This window comes from Sinohyriopsis cumingii, unplaced genomic scaffold (assembly GCF_028554795.1).
Source record: "Sinohyriopsis cumingii isolate HCF-2022 unplaced genomic scaffold, ASM2855479v2 utg001522l, whole genome shotgun sequence".
NCBI lineage: Eukaryota > Metazoa > Mollusca > Bivalvia > Unionida > Unionidae > Sinohyriopsis > Sinohyriopsis cumingii.
The window spans coordinates 998,280-1,014,969 of NW_028316011.1; the positions used below are offsets into that span (position 1 = coordinate 998,280).

The 16,690-nt window shown below is 32.7% G+C and overlaps 2 protein-coding genes across 8 annotated transcripts in view; both read right to left on the reverse strand.

Moving 5' to 3' along the window:
• LOC149772049 (cell adhesion molecule CEACAM5-like) overlaps window positions 1–5,067 on the reverse strand; it is a 29,351-nt gene extending 24,284 nt beyond the window's left edge. For 4 of the 5 annotated variants that reach the window (XM_089947937.1, XM_089947938.1, XM_089947936.1 and 1 more), the window contains exon 1: window positions 4,650–5,067. In XM_089947937.1, the coding sequence (XP_089804063.1) occupies window positions 4,650–5,013 (364 nt within the window). In that variant the 5' untranslated portion in view covers window positions 5,014–5,067. The remainder of the gene's footprint in view (window positions 1–4,649) is intronic. The other variant, XM_089947940.1, reaches the window with a different exon arrangement.
• Window positions 5,068–6,434: 1,367 nt separating this feature from the next.
• On the reverse strand, window positions 6,435–15,846 carry LOC149772050 (uncharacterized). Of its 3 annotated transcripts, XM_089947934.1 has the most exons (6): window positions 15,324–15,846; window positions 14,459–14,716; window positions 9,840–9,996; window positions 7,955–7,999; window positions 7,134–7,225; window positions 6,435–6,618 (listed from the first exon to the last, which is right to left on the reverse strand). In XM_089947934.1, exons 3-6 carry the CDS (start codon window positions 9,961–9,963, stop codon window positions 6,550–6,552), a joined length of 330 nt encoding a protein of 109 aa, XP_089804060.1. In that variant the 5' UTR covers window positions 9,964–9,996; window positions 14,459–14,716; window positions 15,324–15,846; the 3' UTR covers window positions 6,435–6,549. The 3 variants fall into 3 exon arrangements, with proteins under 3 accessions (XP_089804060.1, XP_089804058.1, XP_089804059.1); XM_089947932.1 differs by lacking the exon at window positions 9,840–9,996; XM_089947933.1 differs by lacking the exons at window positions 7,134–7,225; window positions 9,840–9,996.
• Window positions 15,847–16,690: the final 844 nt, after the last annotated feature.

Here is a 16,690-nt window from a genome sequence, read left to right on the forward strand (position 1 = left end):
TTGGAAATGTTGCTCTAATTTTTCCATAATTGCTGAACCCGTAACAAATGTCTTGAGTAAGAAAACTAAATAGCATTGATCTGAGAAATGTCAGGAGGCTTTGAATAAATTAAATTGCCCTAGATATGTCCGCTCCAGATTCACTCAATCATTTAGAACGTTTATTGCTGCCAATTATTATGGGGTAGGTATATTTTTTATTCAAGAAGAGAAAAATAGCATGGATCATCCAGTGTGCTATTTTTCTGAAACTATAAATAAGCACCAGATTAATTATTCCAAAATCGAAAATGAATATTTGATTTTGATATTGGCTTTAAAACATTTTCAAATTATTAGCTCAGCTCCTTCTTTGATTAGTGTATTCAGTGATCACATCTCCATTCACTTCATTTACAAAATAAACATCAAAGGTGAAGTTTGATATTGCAGGAATACAATAGTGTTATCAGGCACAATAAAGGAAAAGCCCACCCGATTCACATTCACGTGTATAGTAGTACCATATTATTTTATTTTTTAATATCTTTTGACACTGATAAGACATATTATCATATAATTTTAATTAACAAAGCCTACCTGATAACTCATATCTTTTTGGATTTTACTTGAAACTGCGTATTACATTGCTAATTATCATTTATGATTGTAGACTGTATATTAAGATAATTATTACTAGAGAGAAATATGTTTACAGATGCTGAGTTCAAAGTCTAGGTCTTTTATAAATTAGGAATGTTCTAGAAGCAACTTACTCCTTAACTTGATGGAAAATTCCGTTAAGATGACAGATTCCGGAAAATAGGTATGTGACGTAGGACAGTTGGGGAGGTATATAAGGTTGTTTGCCTGAGACTTATACAGTCCTTATCTTATCGTAAGTCTTAGTGAAATCTTGTTTTGTTCAATTCAGAGGATTACATTTATTTATTTATTCATTTAAACTACTCATTGTAATTGCAAAGTGCTTCATTGATCATTTTCAGATTAAATCACAACCTTGAAATTATTATGAATTTCTTCAAGGACATTTGGGATTATATCATGTCATACATCAAAACTGTTGGTACATCAACACCATTCCATACTATTGAAACATTACATTTAATATTGGAATTCATTCGGAACACGACTGAAATGTATTCGGAATATTCTATGTAAATTTTGACTTGTGATAGAACGTTTAGGACTATCTGTGATTTACCTCACAATAATGAACATTCTTTTTCACTTTGTGTTCTAGGAAAATAAATTATTTTTGAATTTTACAAAACGTTTTGGTTTTCGCTCTGCCCTGTTACTTACTTTACGACCATATCGTCGTAATTATATTAAGATACATACATTCATACATACACACACACATAGACATACACACACACATACATACATACATACATACAGGGGCCCCGAGTGGCCGAGTTGTCTAAACCGCTCACCGTTACGGATCACTGCCATCTCACCCCTGTCTGCGTCGGTTCGAGTCTCGGATTCGGCTAATGTGGTTATGTGAGAAAGCTTGCCAGTAGCTTCTCTTGGGTCGGTGCTTCTTTCCGGGGGTTTTCCGGGTTCTTCCTTAACCATTAATACTGACCGCCATGTATAGCCTATCTTGTGCTGAAATATGGCGTTAAGCCCTACAACAACATACATACATACATACATACATACATACATACATACATACATACATACAATACAGTACATACAAAGGTTTCCCTCAGCGAACTTGCACTGCATCACTAAGAGACAATAGCCGCTCAAGGAACATATATAAATGTCTGCAAAATATCTCAATGAACTGGTCATATAAAACAGTAACAAGATTCCACCAAAGAACTCACACTTTATCAGAAAGAGAAACGATTAGTCCTTCAGAGAATTTGTCATATAGTAAAATAAAGTCCTGATTTCATCAGAGAATGGTCTCTATATTAGCAAGAAATAAAATGTGTTTCCAAGGGAACTGGCACTTTGCTGGAAGTAGAATGATTGTCTCAATGAACTGGTAATATAGAACAGTGTGTGACAAGATACAATCGGGTAAATTGCTCTGTATCAGCAAGAAGTACTATACTCTCTGGTGATAGATAGATGATAGATGGATAGATAGATAGATAGATAGATAGATAGATAGATAGATAGATAGATGAATAGATAGATATATAGCTAGACAGATAGATATATAGCTAGATATATAGAGAGATACTGTGTGGAAAAAGGGATAAATATGTATGAAACGACGTGCAGTAGTGAATAGATTCAACATCATAACACAAATAGAGAAAAGGAGAAATTATTAAACAGAAGTAGGCATGTTCAACTGTGTGCATGAATGCTGTATGGTTAATTTTCATATATGAATCATTGTAGTGGATATGCATATTCGACAACGGAAACTTTAATACAGGATTATTTGATATGCTTTAAGGAAGCACATATACATTTATATTTTAATAAATTCTACAAGAACCTGTTAGGTATTGTACACATGAAAACGTTCATTCCTGGAACCACGTAAGGTTGTTATTAACAATATAAAGCAAAATAGTCATGTCTAGTACGTTAACTAAATCGTCAAAGTGAAATATGAGTTCTGGGGCAATGTTGGATAGGTTTGCATTTAATGCGGTAAGTGAAGTGAATGTCTTTAACATAGAAGCAATGGCCTTGACAACACATTTTATATCTACATTAGTATACACGATTCTTGAATTGACTTGTGCATAGTATTTATATGATTATACGTTTGACAATTCATGTGGAAGAGATGTAAATATCAAACAAACAAGATCTAAAAATTGATTGGCACGTGTTTAGCAAAATTATAAAATGTTTCTAAAGACAAACTGGTAAATGTATTAAAGGTGTCTTGGGATAATCAAGTTGTGTGTTGCTATGGTTATAGACTACGTTACAGAAAGAAGCAAACCTAACAAACAAATTAATTATCAATGCTATAAATAGCAATGTGAGAGGAACTTACAGTATTATGAAGTGAATGCAACCTAATCCTGATAACGTTCTATGAAAGTTCCAGAGAATGAAACGTTCAGTATAGATTTTAATCCAGAAAATGTACTAATCCGCCAAGAATCGTGACGTAGTTGAGATGGCGTCGTCCAGAACCCCTTTGAATAATTCGGAAACGTTCCAGAATATTATTATAGTCCAAATAATGAGCACTTTTTATTTCCACTGAACAGTCCAAACAAATGTTTTCCTCTCGAATAAAATCAAAGTAAAATAAAATATATATACAGTTACAGACTTAAAACAGGAACTCAAGAAATGAGGATCACTCCAAAATAAGAATGAACCTAATTGCTGAGTTCTTTCCTTATATACACCTTCTATTAAGATTTAAGTTTACAATAAACCCCACGTGATGGATCTTACTACTCTTTGTGGCTCAGAAACGCCTATTCATGTGACTTAGCCCAACCAATGGGATATTACTGAATTCTACTAGAGCAGTTCAATAGCCATCAGCAAATGAGTAAATAATTCAAAGTCTTGTTATTAAGATTATTATTAGTAATTATCAACACATGCGTAAGCATTTATTTATAGATTCTCTCTATGTTTACTTTCATAACCGACACATGTCACGTAGGCAAAATGTAACTGAAGATATTCTGTACAATTTACAAACATCAAAATAATTACAAAAAATAGACAATATTATTGACCATGAGTTACAAATATATATATATATATATATATATATATATATATATATATATATATATATATATATATATATATATATATATATATATATATATATATATATATATATATATATACAACATTTTTCTAGTGAATCCATTGGATGAAGTAAATTATGAAGATCTTCTGACGGAATGAGAAACATAAAGGATGGGCTTGACATGGAATGGTAGATTTTTTCTTGGTTTTTGTTGTGTTTGTGTTGTTTTTTTTTTTTGGTGAGTATGATTTCATTTTTGTATATTAACGATAATGTTTTAATAAACATCAATGCGTATTATAATTATACTTTCCATTTTTAAACTCACTGGATACCATATATCTTGGAGGTATGTAAGTGTGAATGGTGGGCGATTAAGCTTAACAAGTTGTATATGCCAAAAGCTATGCTTTAATCTATGTCTTTCTTTTATCCACTGTTCTTAGGACTGACACTTGAAATATGTTGCGAACAATTATTAACAGACCAGTTTAGTACAAAACAAAACGTTCTAAGAAACTTTAAACATATGAAATTAGCTTCACGCGGTGATAAGATGTAAGGCGTTTAAATACGGCAATAATGACATTTTAAACGATTTCCTAAAGACAAGTGAAGAATTCGCATTCTGTATTTAATTACGTTGCAGGAAGTGAGCTTTAAGTCTAAAGCTCTTGTTCACTGAATCAGGCTTATTTATTTTCGTGTATGGTAAATAGTTATAATTAATAGGTCAGTTTTAAACAAAATGCTTTGGATTACCGGATGCAGCTACGAACAAGGACTTTACGTAATAATGTATCTAAGGACCTTATTAACAATATATATTATAACTGGCCACTTCGACGTTTGGTACCATTTTGCAGCAGGAAAATCTCATGCGTAATATTTGGGTTGTCACGGATTAAAATCTTTATATAAATTCAGAGATACATACCAATTGTTTGTAGAATGACACTGCCAGCTAAATCTTCTAAATTCCATGTTCTTACCACCCTGTACGTCCCAGAATCATTTCTAGTTATGTTCAAAATGTTTACTGCTACAGTTAAGTTTTCCGCTGTAAGGTAATCTGCTGTAAACCTCACTCGATGTGATGGTTCACTTGCAATAAAACGCTGATTATTGGGGAAAAACCGATAGATACGTGATCCGTTATGCAGTATATAGCCATCACCATTTCTGAAAGTGTTGAATGTCCATGAAAAAGATATGTTTTGTCCAATTGTGCCTTTTATGGTGTTTCCTTTTGAAACACTATAGATTGTTAAGCAGCAAAATACAAGGTGTACGGTAGACATAGTCCCGTGTATGCCAATACAATTGCTTCGTTAGGCTAAATTCGCATTGCTCTATATTAGTACGCTAAAGACAGTGATTATGTCTGAAAGATTTATATATACAAGTCCAAACAATGAAAGGATATCCTTTCCAACGTCCCATGATTACAGTCTTAATAACCGCCATTGTATGTTCGATTCTGACTCGTCGATCCGATTACTGAACTGAATGACAGTGCAAAAAAAGAAATCATTCGACCAGTGGAATCTCTTGATGTTTTACGTTCAAGTACCATATACAAAATGACTGTAGAGAAAAAGAATTCCTTAACGTCTTTTATGCTCATTTGTTGTTGTCAGATATACATGAAGGAAATAAACATCTAAAGGAATGTGATGCTAAACAAAATATTCAAAAACTAGGACAGCACGTTAATCGACGACGTATTCAAAAATATGGGACGGGAATAACTATTTTTAAACTTGTTTTTTTTTTATCAGCTAAGGAGGCCAGTTAGCGCCAGGTGAAAAGTAAACAAAATGCGTTTAGACGAGAGTATTACGTTATAACGATATAATATTGCCTTATTATTGGATAATATTGCGTTATTACGATATATTTGTGCGGTAATACTAGATAATATTGCGTTATAGTGGGATGCAATTGCGCTATTAAGAGATAGTATTGAGTTATTGCAATATAAGATGGAGTCTCATTTCTAACACATAGAGTTTACTTCTAGAATGACTAATAAAACATGGCGGATTTCTTGGAAATAGACACTTTCATAAGATTCTATTTTGTGTTAATTGTTTCACAAAAATATATATGAGAACTTTTTGCATATAATCATTCAATCAGAATAATTGTCCCGTTGTGTGAGAAAATTTGTTAACAATTCCTGCCTCGTGTTTATCAATGTCTTCTGAAATAATTCGTAATTCAAAGTAATGCGGTTAATGGCAATACGTGTTATATAATATTGCAACTTTAGACCGATTCTGAACAAAAAAACGAAACTTCCTGTCCGTGCTTACCATTGCGCCACAGTCAAGTTTTCGGTTAATTCAAAGAGAACTTTCCCGCGTTGGTGAGAAACACTGTTTTGCAATCAGCGAGGGACGTCACCGGTCGGCTTAGGCTTAGAAACCAGACAACGCGACATTATAATATATCAGTGCAACTATCACAGAGAGTTTTCAAAGAGACCGCCGTTATCCAATAGAATCAAATTTTGCGCGGGTTTCTCGCGCAGCCAGACTTTATTATGTTGCATTCATTTTGGAAGAATCATTTTGCATGTTTGGACGTGGCAAGAGTAGGTCAGAGAAAGGCTGGGAGACACTAGACTGCACTACGAGAGCGAATCCTGCGCTCGTAAAAATGGTCGGGGAAAAGGAGTTGCAGTGCTAATTTCAACAAAAACATAACAAAACATATATAATTTGTGACATAATTATTTTTTAGAGAAACGTCATGGTGTGAGACATGCTTAGTTGACTATTTGCACTGCTAACTATTGTCCAGCACGCTTGAATGGCATTTACAACTTAAATCTAAACATTTTCAACAGCTTCGTTAGTGCCTTTAATGGAAAGTTGGTCGATGGTCTGTCTGTACGAGAGCTACAAGAAAAGAAACATTCATCACTTGCATATTAGACGTAATTACAACTAAATAGGCGAAAATAGTTTTGTGACATGATTAAATTGTTGTCAATGGTAAATATATCAGTCGGCTGAAAAAGAACAATCAGTGTGCTAAAAATATCATACAAAACAGGTCATAAGACTTATCATATAAGAACAATAGTTTGAAGCTATAAATCTCTTTTTAAGAAGCATAACACATTAAAGATTTATATATCAAGCGTTATCACTTAAAAATAGGAGAAAATAGGTATCAACAAACAACTCTTGAATATGCCATTATATGCCATTTTGTCAATGGTAAATATATAACTCGTCTCAGAAACAAAGACATGACACGAAACATCACATACAAAACATGTCACAAGGATTTATAATTTAAGCACACAAAGTTTGAAGGTTTCTTACCATACACTCTTTCTCTTTTATTAGCAAAAATCTTCCTTTGTTTTCTGAAGTTTCGTACGTAATACAATTCATATTATACTAACCATTTTTCTAAGTTCTCGCAGACAAAGGATGCAGACAGCAGCAACAGAAGCACACACAATTCCTAGAATTATGTATACAAGTTTAGGGATATCTGAAAAAATGTTTCATCAATATAAAACCCACGCATGTCCGCTGTTTCTTTAGCTATATTCATTCTCGTAACGTTATCTTGATAACTAAGTCACAATAAAAACTGTGACGAGTAAATCATGCTTCTTACTAAATGAGTAATTTGTAACTGCTGGAATATTTGAGTGACTGATATCAATTTTAAGCATGTTTTTATGTAAAGTACGGTTCGAATAAAAGAGGCTCAACATGTTATCCTTGTATTGTCCTCTATAGTTAACTCTGCATCTTCCTGACCTTGTAAACATTTCTTAACTCTGCATCTTCCTGACCTTGTAAACATTTCTTCACGATGATTATCTTCAATGAAAGTGCAATCAACAGCATAGAGGATTATCTGTTCATTCCTTTTTATTACCTGAAGTTGCATACATACATACATACATACATCCATACATCCATCCATCCACACATACATACATACATACATACGTACATGCATACATACATACATACATACCAAGAGAAAGCAGAGGAAAATTTATTATTTGTAACATTCCTCTCATAGCATACAAGTCATTGTGTTATTAAATATAAAAATAATCTCAATCGATGCTTTGCATTGGGATACACTTTTAGCAGAGTGATTGGTTTGTTTTTACAGGAAGCTAACGAATCCAGCAAACCGAACAAAGATGAATATAACGAACAATGCATAGATGTAAGCGCTAAATTCCAAAAATGATATTACCCTGTTCTGGTATCGTCTTCATGGGTCTGTTATGATTATCATTCCCTAAAAGATACAAATTGAAAGGATAATAAACTGAAGACAGTTTGTTAGACACAATTTAAAATAGACATCGCTTACGTCATCAGTGTAATGCGATTTATATCAATGGTGTGCACTCTGTCGCTATCCTAAATATTTTACATCCATATGTTCATATTTACATACCTAACATATCCTAAAAGGAACAAATATTCATTATTTGCAAAGAAATGGGTAATTATCATACAATAGCCATCTTGAATAATCTTGAAATCCCAAACATTCGATCATCCTTCAAGATGTATAGTTCCAGGAGATTGTATAGTAAAGATGAATATTATATGAAATGCCTAGATGTAGCCCGATCCAACAAGACTTCAACACTGTGCTACCAAATGTTTTTGAGGGTAGGATTACCACCAATTATCGCAGACATGCTGATAACATTTCCCTTTCAAAAGCTGCTGATGCATTAATTGGCACACTAAATACGTAATATTTGTGAATATGCCAACGATATTGAAATGTAAACGGGAAGAATATCTGTACCAGTAAATCTAGACTTAAGATATTCCAATATAAAAGTATCAGATGTTGCATACACAACAGATAGAGACAGATCTATACACTGAAGCAAAAACAAACATGTATCACATTTTACATAAACAATAGAAAGTGACAGAACTATACATTAAAATATGCAAAGTCATTGGTAATGTGTTGTGTTGTGTATTGTGATTATGGTGGCGTAATCTTAGCGTTTAGAAATAAAATCGCCGTAAAGTGTGAAAGGTATTGTGTGAATAATTATTAATAAATAATACATTAACTGATTCGTTTTGATTAGGCAAATAATATTTAAATCAAATGTATTGCTTGTTAGGTTGATACATTCATTTACCTTTGCAAACTAATGAAACATATAATTACAAATTTTATTTAAAAGAATAGGTAGCATTATATAATAATGTGACTGTTTAAAACAATTATGTTCTCCATGTAGGAAAAGTAAACTGTATGGATTTGGAGTTAGGAAAATCAACTAAGCTGATAACAACATTTAAAGGGGGCAGTGCTGGTACAGCTGTAATGACAGTAATTGCGATTAATTTTTTGTCATTGAGACTGCTTTCTGCAAAAATGTAGTCAATACATAGTTTCACTAAACATGAACTATAAACTATATAATCCAATTTAAATTCAATAAACGACTTTCAAGGGAATAAAACTATGTAAAAAAATTAATTTCAGTTGTGACAATAATCATTAGAGACGTGTTTGAAGAAACAAAATATATCCAAACACATAAAACATATGTATAGCCTTTTGAAACATATTTAAAATTATGCAAGTTAATAAAAAGAAAACAAACATTAGCTTTTGGTTATCTAGGTGTTATAATAAAAATAATTAAATCTGATGTTGATAATTGAGCAGACAAAACACCTGACATCACTTATGACTATTATTAAAAGACTATAACATGGAAAAACAATTATTATCTGCTGCCAAAGAATGTTAAACATTTTGTCTTGTTTTGTAAGGATACTAAAGGATATACATTGAATATCCGTCATTGTTCTGGAGACATCAAGAAGCAGCTACATGAGTTCACTAAATCAGATCTATATTACTTTTTAATTAATAAAACAATTTTTATAACTACCACCAATAATATAAAGATCTAGCACACGTTTTATAAATCAGTTTTATTGACCAGTACAGGATTAGTTTTAGCGCAAATTGTTTTTCAAACAAAAACTTGTGGATACTTTTCCAAGTCTCCATCACCATTAAACCGAGTTGACAAAATGTGTATTATTTTGCTATACAAATGACCTTTTACCACATCTATTTCCCATACCTGATTTAACGATTACATAAATAGTATCCGAAATCGTGGTATTGACCTTCCGTGGATTCATCGCACGACATGTGTAATTACGATCTCTTGTTTCGTTGATCAGCTTCAGTTCTGGAGAAATCATCAAAGTTTCTGCATGCGACCCAATCCAGTCAATCTGACACGGAGGAAAGCAATCGGCATAACAAAATATTGTGACTGAATCCCCTTCATCCAGTTCAATTGTTTTGTCCGATAGATTAAACAAAAGTTTGTCTGGACCATCTAAACTTGAGAACAAGAGATATGGTTGATGTGAAATCTAACATAAACTGGCATATATTTTGTGACGAGCAAATTTACCGCATGTGGCATGTCTTCTTCCATGAAGGTACTTAAGTAGTGCCATATATGTGAGTTAATTGTTTTTTCTTATTCAGAAGTACTTGTCCGTGAAAAACATGAGCATAATATTACAAAATAGAGAACGAATGTAAAGTCCAGATAATAATCAACTCATTTATTTTCCAAAACGTTGAATTGTTGCTCGAAGAAAGGCTAACTCTTTTCTTTTTCTCTGAGCTTTATTATTAATTCACGATAATAAAAAATGTTTAGCTCAAATTGGAATATGCTACATTCAGATCGATCTAAATGTGTACTCCCAACTAACATAAATATTATCATATTTTTATATTTTGTACGTTCGATTTCGTTTTTACACAATATTTTAGCAATGCTGTACTCAATACATTTGAAAAATTAAAATATTAAAGTTTCACATTTCAGCATTATTTGATTTTTCCGAACTAAATATGGAAAATAAATTATGATTAAATCAAATATTAATATTTTGTGTACTGTGTAAAGAATTAATCAGTCAAGACAAATTATATCTGGTGGGGATACACAAACTTACGCCCCTTATATAGTACATCTTAAAGAGACCTCTCGGTGGCCTAGTGGTTTGACCGTCCGTCTCGGATGCGGGAGATTGCGAGTTCCAGTCCTGCTCGAGTCGTATCTAAGACTTATAGAAATGGTACTAACAGATACCTCGCTAGGCGCTCAATAGCAAGAGGTTAGTGTAAAGCCCGGTCGGCCTTGTGTCGGGAAAATGTGACTGTGTTGAACATCATGCTACATGTCTGCGACATGATGCCCCAGTGCCAGACATCATTATAAACATCTACACTGCAGACATCGTAGCAATATGACTCAAACATCGTAAACGCTATGTTAAAACTCTAAATCACACACAGACACACACACACAGACACACACACACATACACTGAAAAATAACATTTAAATCACTCCAACGGATAACTAATTAGTTTGAACGGATCATTAAATCGTTATAACGAACTAGGAAATAGTTCATACGGAGCTCTAATTAGTTTCATGAGATTAGTGATACGTTTGAACGGATAAATATTTCGTTTAAAAGGATTGTTAAAACGTTAGCAAGTCGTTCTAGAATATTATCAAAACGTCATTTCGGATTAATAATAATAATAATAATCTGGACTTGGTATAGCGCCTGGTCTTTAGAATTTCTAACCGCTTCACAATGTTAGATGATACACAAATAATATATTCAATAACGAAATTACAAAAAACAAACACCATGAAACTGCAAAACAAAAACATGCCGACCATAAATGTGACAGTAAACTTTATTAAGTCTTCAAGTTTGTTCTCGCAGTTGACGTAGGTGAGTTTTAACAGGAATGTTGAATTAGAACACGGTGCCCTTATGTCTAAGATATTTAGGCAATTCCATGTATCTGGAACTTGATAAGCAAACGAGCGTTCCATTACTTCATTTTAACAGTGGCAACTTTGAGAATGCGATTGTCGGAAGAGGATAATAAGTTTCTAGATGGTGGGTACACTTGGGTGAGGTCGGATAGAAAACGTATTAGCAATTGGTTCACACATGTTAGTAGATCGTTTAAATGCATTACTCAGTTTCCACATGAAAATCATAACCGTTTTATAGGATTGAGTAAACCGTTGGAATAAATCTGCTATGAATGAAATACCATAGGAACCCATCTGCAGAGAAAAACAAGAAAATGGACGACAATGCACACCTAATAGTACTATAGAAAGGTATGACAATCTCAAGACGAGAAATCTAATTTTACATTCGGTTGTTCCATATGATTAACATTTATGAAGGAATATGGCCCTCAGGATTTTAACTCCTATCAAAAGAATTTCTCATAATTTTATCATTGGTTCAAGCATGCTGCCACGAAGCTGGAATTGGTTAAAATGGATATGCAAAACGTTTAGTCCACGGGAATTTTACTGCGAAAGGCCAAATTCCAATTAATAGGTAATGTATGAGAATTCTATACAACTAGGTAATTAAAAATAATACGAGTAAATTGGCGTGGACTGTATTGATGGTATAGTGTTAGTTTTGGACAAAAGATAGCAAAAATTTTTTTTAACTAACGCTGTTGTTCTATTGCTGTTGCGTGGACTAAACCAAAATAGTCCTACTATTTTAAATTAACAAGTGGATAATTAATTCTCAAATATTACCATCTGACTGGAATTAGGATTTTTGCATATCAGTTCTAGTCTACTAAACTATTCACATATCCTTTCCAAAGGTATGCAGCGTATGGACAGCATTTTCTAACCAAAAACAAAGAGTTTCACGTTTCTACAGGAATTGTCGATTTCAGTCACCACAAAATGGTCTAACTATTTTAAATTAACTAATGGTCCCAGAACAAAATGTTTCACGTTATGTTTCACGAAAGAAACAATGACAATTTAGATCTCAAATCGTTGAATTCGATCATCAGAGATTTTACAACAAAAACCAAATATCGAATAATGATCAGAACAAGGAAGTGACATGTGTGGCTTTTATCTTTTTTACTTTGAATGTTTTCAGAGTCTCGAATTTATATTCCTAATTTTTGTGTGGCCCATTTTGTTATATCTATCAGAAGAAGAAAGAAAATTTGGAACAAGAAGAAAAGAAGACGACATTCACAGACACAGGAACCATGCCAGTAAATAAATTCAAAGAAGAAAGACAATTAAAAAGAAGAAATTAGATTCGTTGTAGTGTGTTTTGAACTTCTTTATCATTATTACTCGCGAGAATATGCCAGAAAACCTATGTGTCTTTATGTCTTCATTTGCTTTCTATTATGAATAAAATAACATTCGTGTTCACGCACACACATTTCATAATGGATGGATTCGGTACTTTCTTAGATTTACAGTCATTTAACTAATAAAGCTTTTCCACGAGATCTAGGCGAACCCTGATAAAGACAATTTGAGTTTTTAACCTGAGCAAAAAATAAATTGCAAACTTTTTAAAAAAATATTTTGCATGACGCCAAATTCTGACTTCATTTAGCAATGTGACACATATAACTCAGTTATGAAAAACTGCAATGGCATTTCATTCATCGTACGATAAAATTAATTCATTTGTAATAAGAGACTGACCATAGGATAGTGTCAATTAGTGTACTAAATATAAGATAGCATATCCTAACTTTGTGAGGAACTGCTAAAGAACCAATCTCTGTCACATAAACCTTTGTCATTGTAACGAACTTGTTTTCATTGGGTTGTTTAAAACTTGAAACGGTAATACACAATTTCTAATTCGTTTCATAAAACATTAATGTGAATGTAGGAAATGTTTACAGAGTGTAATTTCCATGTTAACTTTCCCTTATAATCAAAGCGCCATCTCCAACTTCATTTTAAATTCCCCTTGTACCCGGAGTGTTTTATCCATATTAACTTTCTGTTAGTTACCATAAAGACTCATAAGAATTAAACATGTCAAATTTCAGCTAGAGGCCAGACAGACTCAACATGTTACTTGTTACACCAGACAGATACCTTAATGTTGAACCTAGGGAGAAATGTTTAGCATATGACGTCCCATCATGTCACAAGAGTGACATATAGCCGTAAACCATACATTAAAACTGAATTTAAAATACGACTTCCAAGCTTGACATCAGAGTGCCATAAAATGTTAACTCTAGACGACATCCATTAGATTGTCATCAATCTAATGTAATAAAAATATCAAAGGACTATTATCAAAAGTATAATTATTATTATCACTATTAATTTTGCTATTATTATTATTATTATTATTATTATTATTATTTTTATTAGCGGTTGAGATGTACTCAATGACTTCGCTAATAAAGGTGGCGAATTATATATATATATATATATATATATATATATATATATATATATATATATATATATATATATATATATATATGAAGAACTCCTTAGACATTAGTTCTTCCATGGTTGCCGCTAAATACAAACTACTAATAGTTTAACTACGTTTTAAGATGTATTATTTTGATCAAGTATATTCATATCCGCATAATTTTTTTATATAGCACTCCTCAGAAAGTCATCAGATAGCTCTACAGCAGTGAAAGATGTATTTTATATTCCATGGAAAGAGAGACAAATGATGACAAATTAAATGGATTAATAATTAAAATATCAAAAGAGCAAAAAGTATAGATATTTATGGATAGAAAAATTAGAAAATCTATGTGTGACCTATGTTAAAATCCAATATAATTAGATAACGTGCCAAGTAGATAAACTTACATATTTCTATCTTGTATAAATCACTAGCAAGTCCAATTCCAGGGTATATACACTGATATAAGTTGTACTGGTCGTCATGTGTCAACTTCGTGATGAATAAGAATGTGTCGTTATGGAAATATCTACTGTTGTTTCCTATTACGGATCCGTTAAGTTGCCATAGGAAACACCCCGTTGACGTCCTGGATACTCTACACTCTAAGACCAAGGTTGCGTCCAAAACGTTGTGTTGAACTATCTCTGGAATCATTTCTTCATCTGCAACGAGAATAAACCTATACCATTACATACAAATAAATGTGTGTGTTCTAATAGCAAAACCGTTGAGTATAAAATGTCAAGGAAAGTTTTCGTGTAAATTCAAAATTTCTTAATACATAAATTCCTTTTAAAACATCCTGACTTTAAAAGATAATTTAAATCAAAGTTTCTGGTTTGGTAATTAGACTACTGGATGTGGTGAGTGCACGAGAAGTCGTAAAATCACTTTGCATTAATGATGTACACGACGCATATTATCTGGCCAACCAAATTTACTTTATTGTTTAATGCATGATACATGTAAACAAGCCTTCTAATGTCTCACTGCACCACACAGATATACAATGCCTTTTCAAGTATCGTTAATATCATTGACTTAATTCTTACCAAAAATTATTTTTCCACCTGTAATTTACTGTATTTGTTATGAGAGAGAAATGAGCTTTGCTACATTCCACGTTAATTGTTTTGATACAATGTTTCGGATTTTGGAGATATACTCCAGATTTCATGAACTTTTTGGTTACCTACAAAACACATGCAAGGTACAAGGCATAAACATTCTCCTTTAACTAGTAATAAAAATGACAAAAAATATACTAACAGTTTTACATCATGAATATCCTCAAAATCTATTTTCTTAGTTCTGCAAATCCGAATTACATGAGTCATATCATGGGTTCTCAAGTTTGATTACACATTTCGAAATTGTACTGTAATTTCGGCTATATTCCAAGTGCAATTACATCCTCCTTACTGCACTCAATAAACATTAAATTCCAAAGCGTCATTTTGATAATTTCAGTTGCAAGAGTTAATATTTTCCCCACATTATCATTTCAAATAGTCAATGACAGAACAGAACACACTTGCATATGTCAACACGCTTCTCCCTAGCTGCTACAATCCGATGTATTTCATGTACAATTTTCACAGATTAATCCAGTCCATAGTCACAAAATTTCGTGGAATCAACAAAAATACCAACCACTATTCATTCCAGATCAAATGGAAAAGTTGTTGCAATGAACATTCATTCACAATATGACTTAAAATTTCAATATTAAGTAGACAAAAACGACATTTTCTTTCGAAAGTTGTGTCGAGCGTGCGACTAGGTTCAAATTTATCTGGGCGGAGTAATGTATGCATTAATAATTGTGTCGTGTAATGAATCTGCACTTCTCCGTCTAGTTTTGAATACGACATATATTCAGTTACTTTGTTTCTTGTACCGTATTTTGTTTACATAATTAAGCCTTAGGCTGAAAAAGAACATTAGCGTACAATGAAACGGTTACTGCATTTGTATGGGAAAATAAGATCTTGTTTTGTCTTATGAATATACTGCACTCCCAAGGTCTTGCAGTTTTCCCTCAGACAAACACGTTTATATTTTCCTATACACATGCATTAACTTATAAATATGAAATATACGAGTAGGGCAAGATGATTCAGATACCGTGTTTGGGTTTATATTGTACTCTCAATCTGTTAAGATTGGAAGGTTGATGCAGATAAACTGGTTTGTGTGATTGTCAGTACAGATCTTTAACATATGTAAATGGATTTAGGATCACAATGTCATGCTGTGACCAAGGGGTGAGAGGAAATTCATGGCAAATTGAAGACAGTTCCGAGTTTCGGTCTATTACCATATATGATACTAAAAGACATGTCGAGAGAAAATCCAGCCTATATCAATACAAAAGATGAGTCATGACGACGGAGTAGTTTACTTGCCTTTTTGTGATAACTTGGAAATAGCTGAAATCTCCATACTCTAGTCATATCCTGGTTTAAAGGACATGATGGGATGAGATTATACATATGTTAAGTATATACTATGGGACAGGTGACTTGCTCTCTTGTCATAACTTGGAAACTGTTAAGATCTCCGGTCTATTGCAATATAAAGGTCTGAATGGTTTCAGGAGACAAAACCAGACATATATCCAATAGAGACGTTGG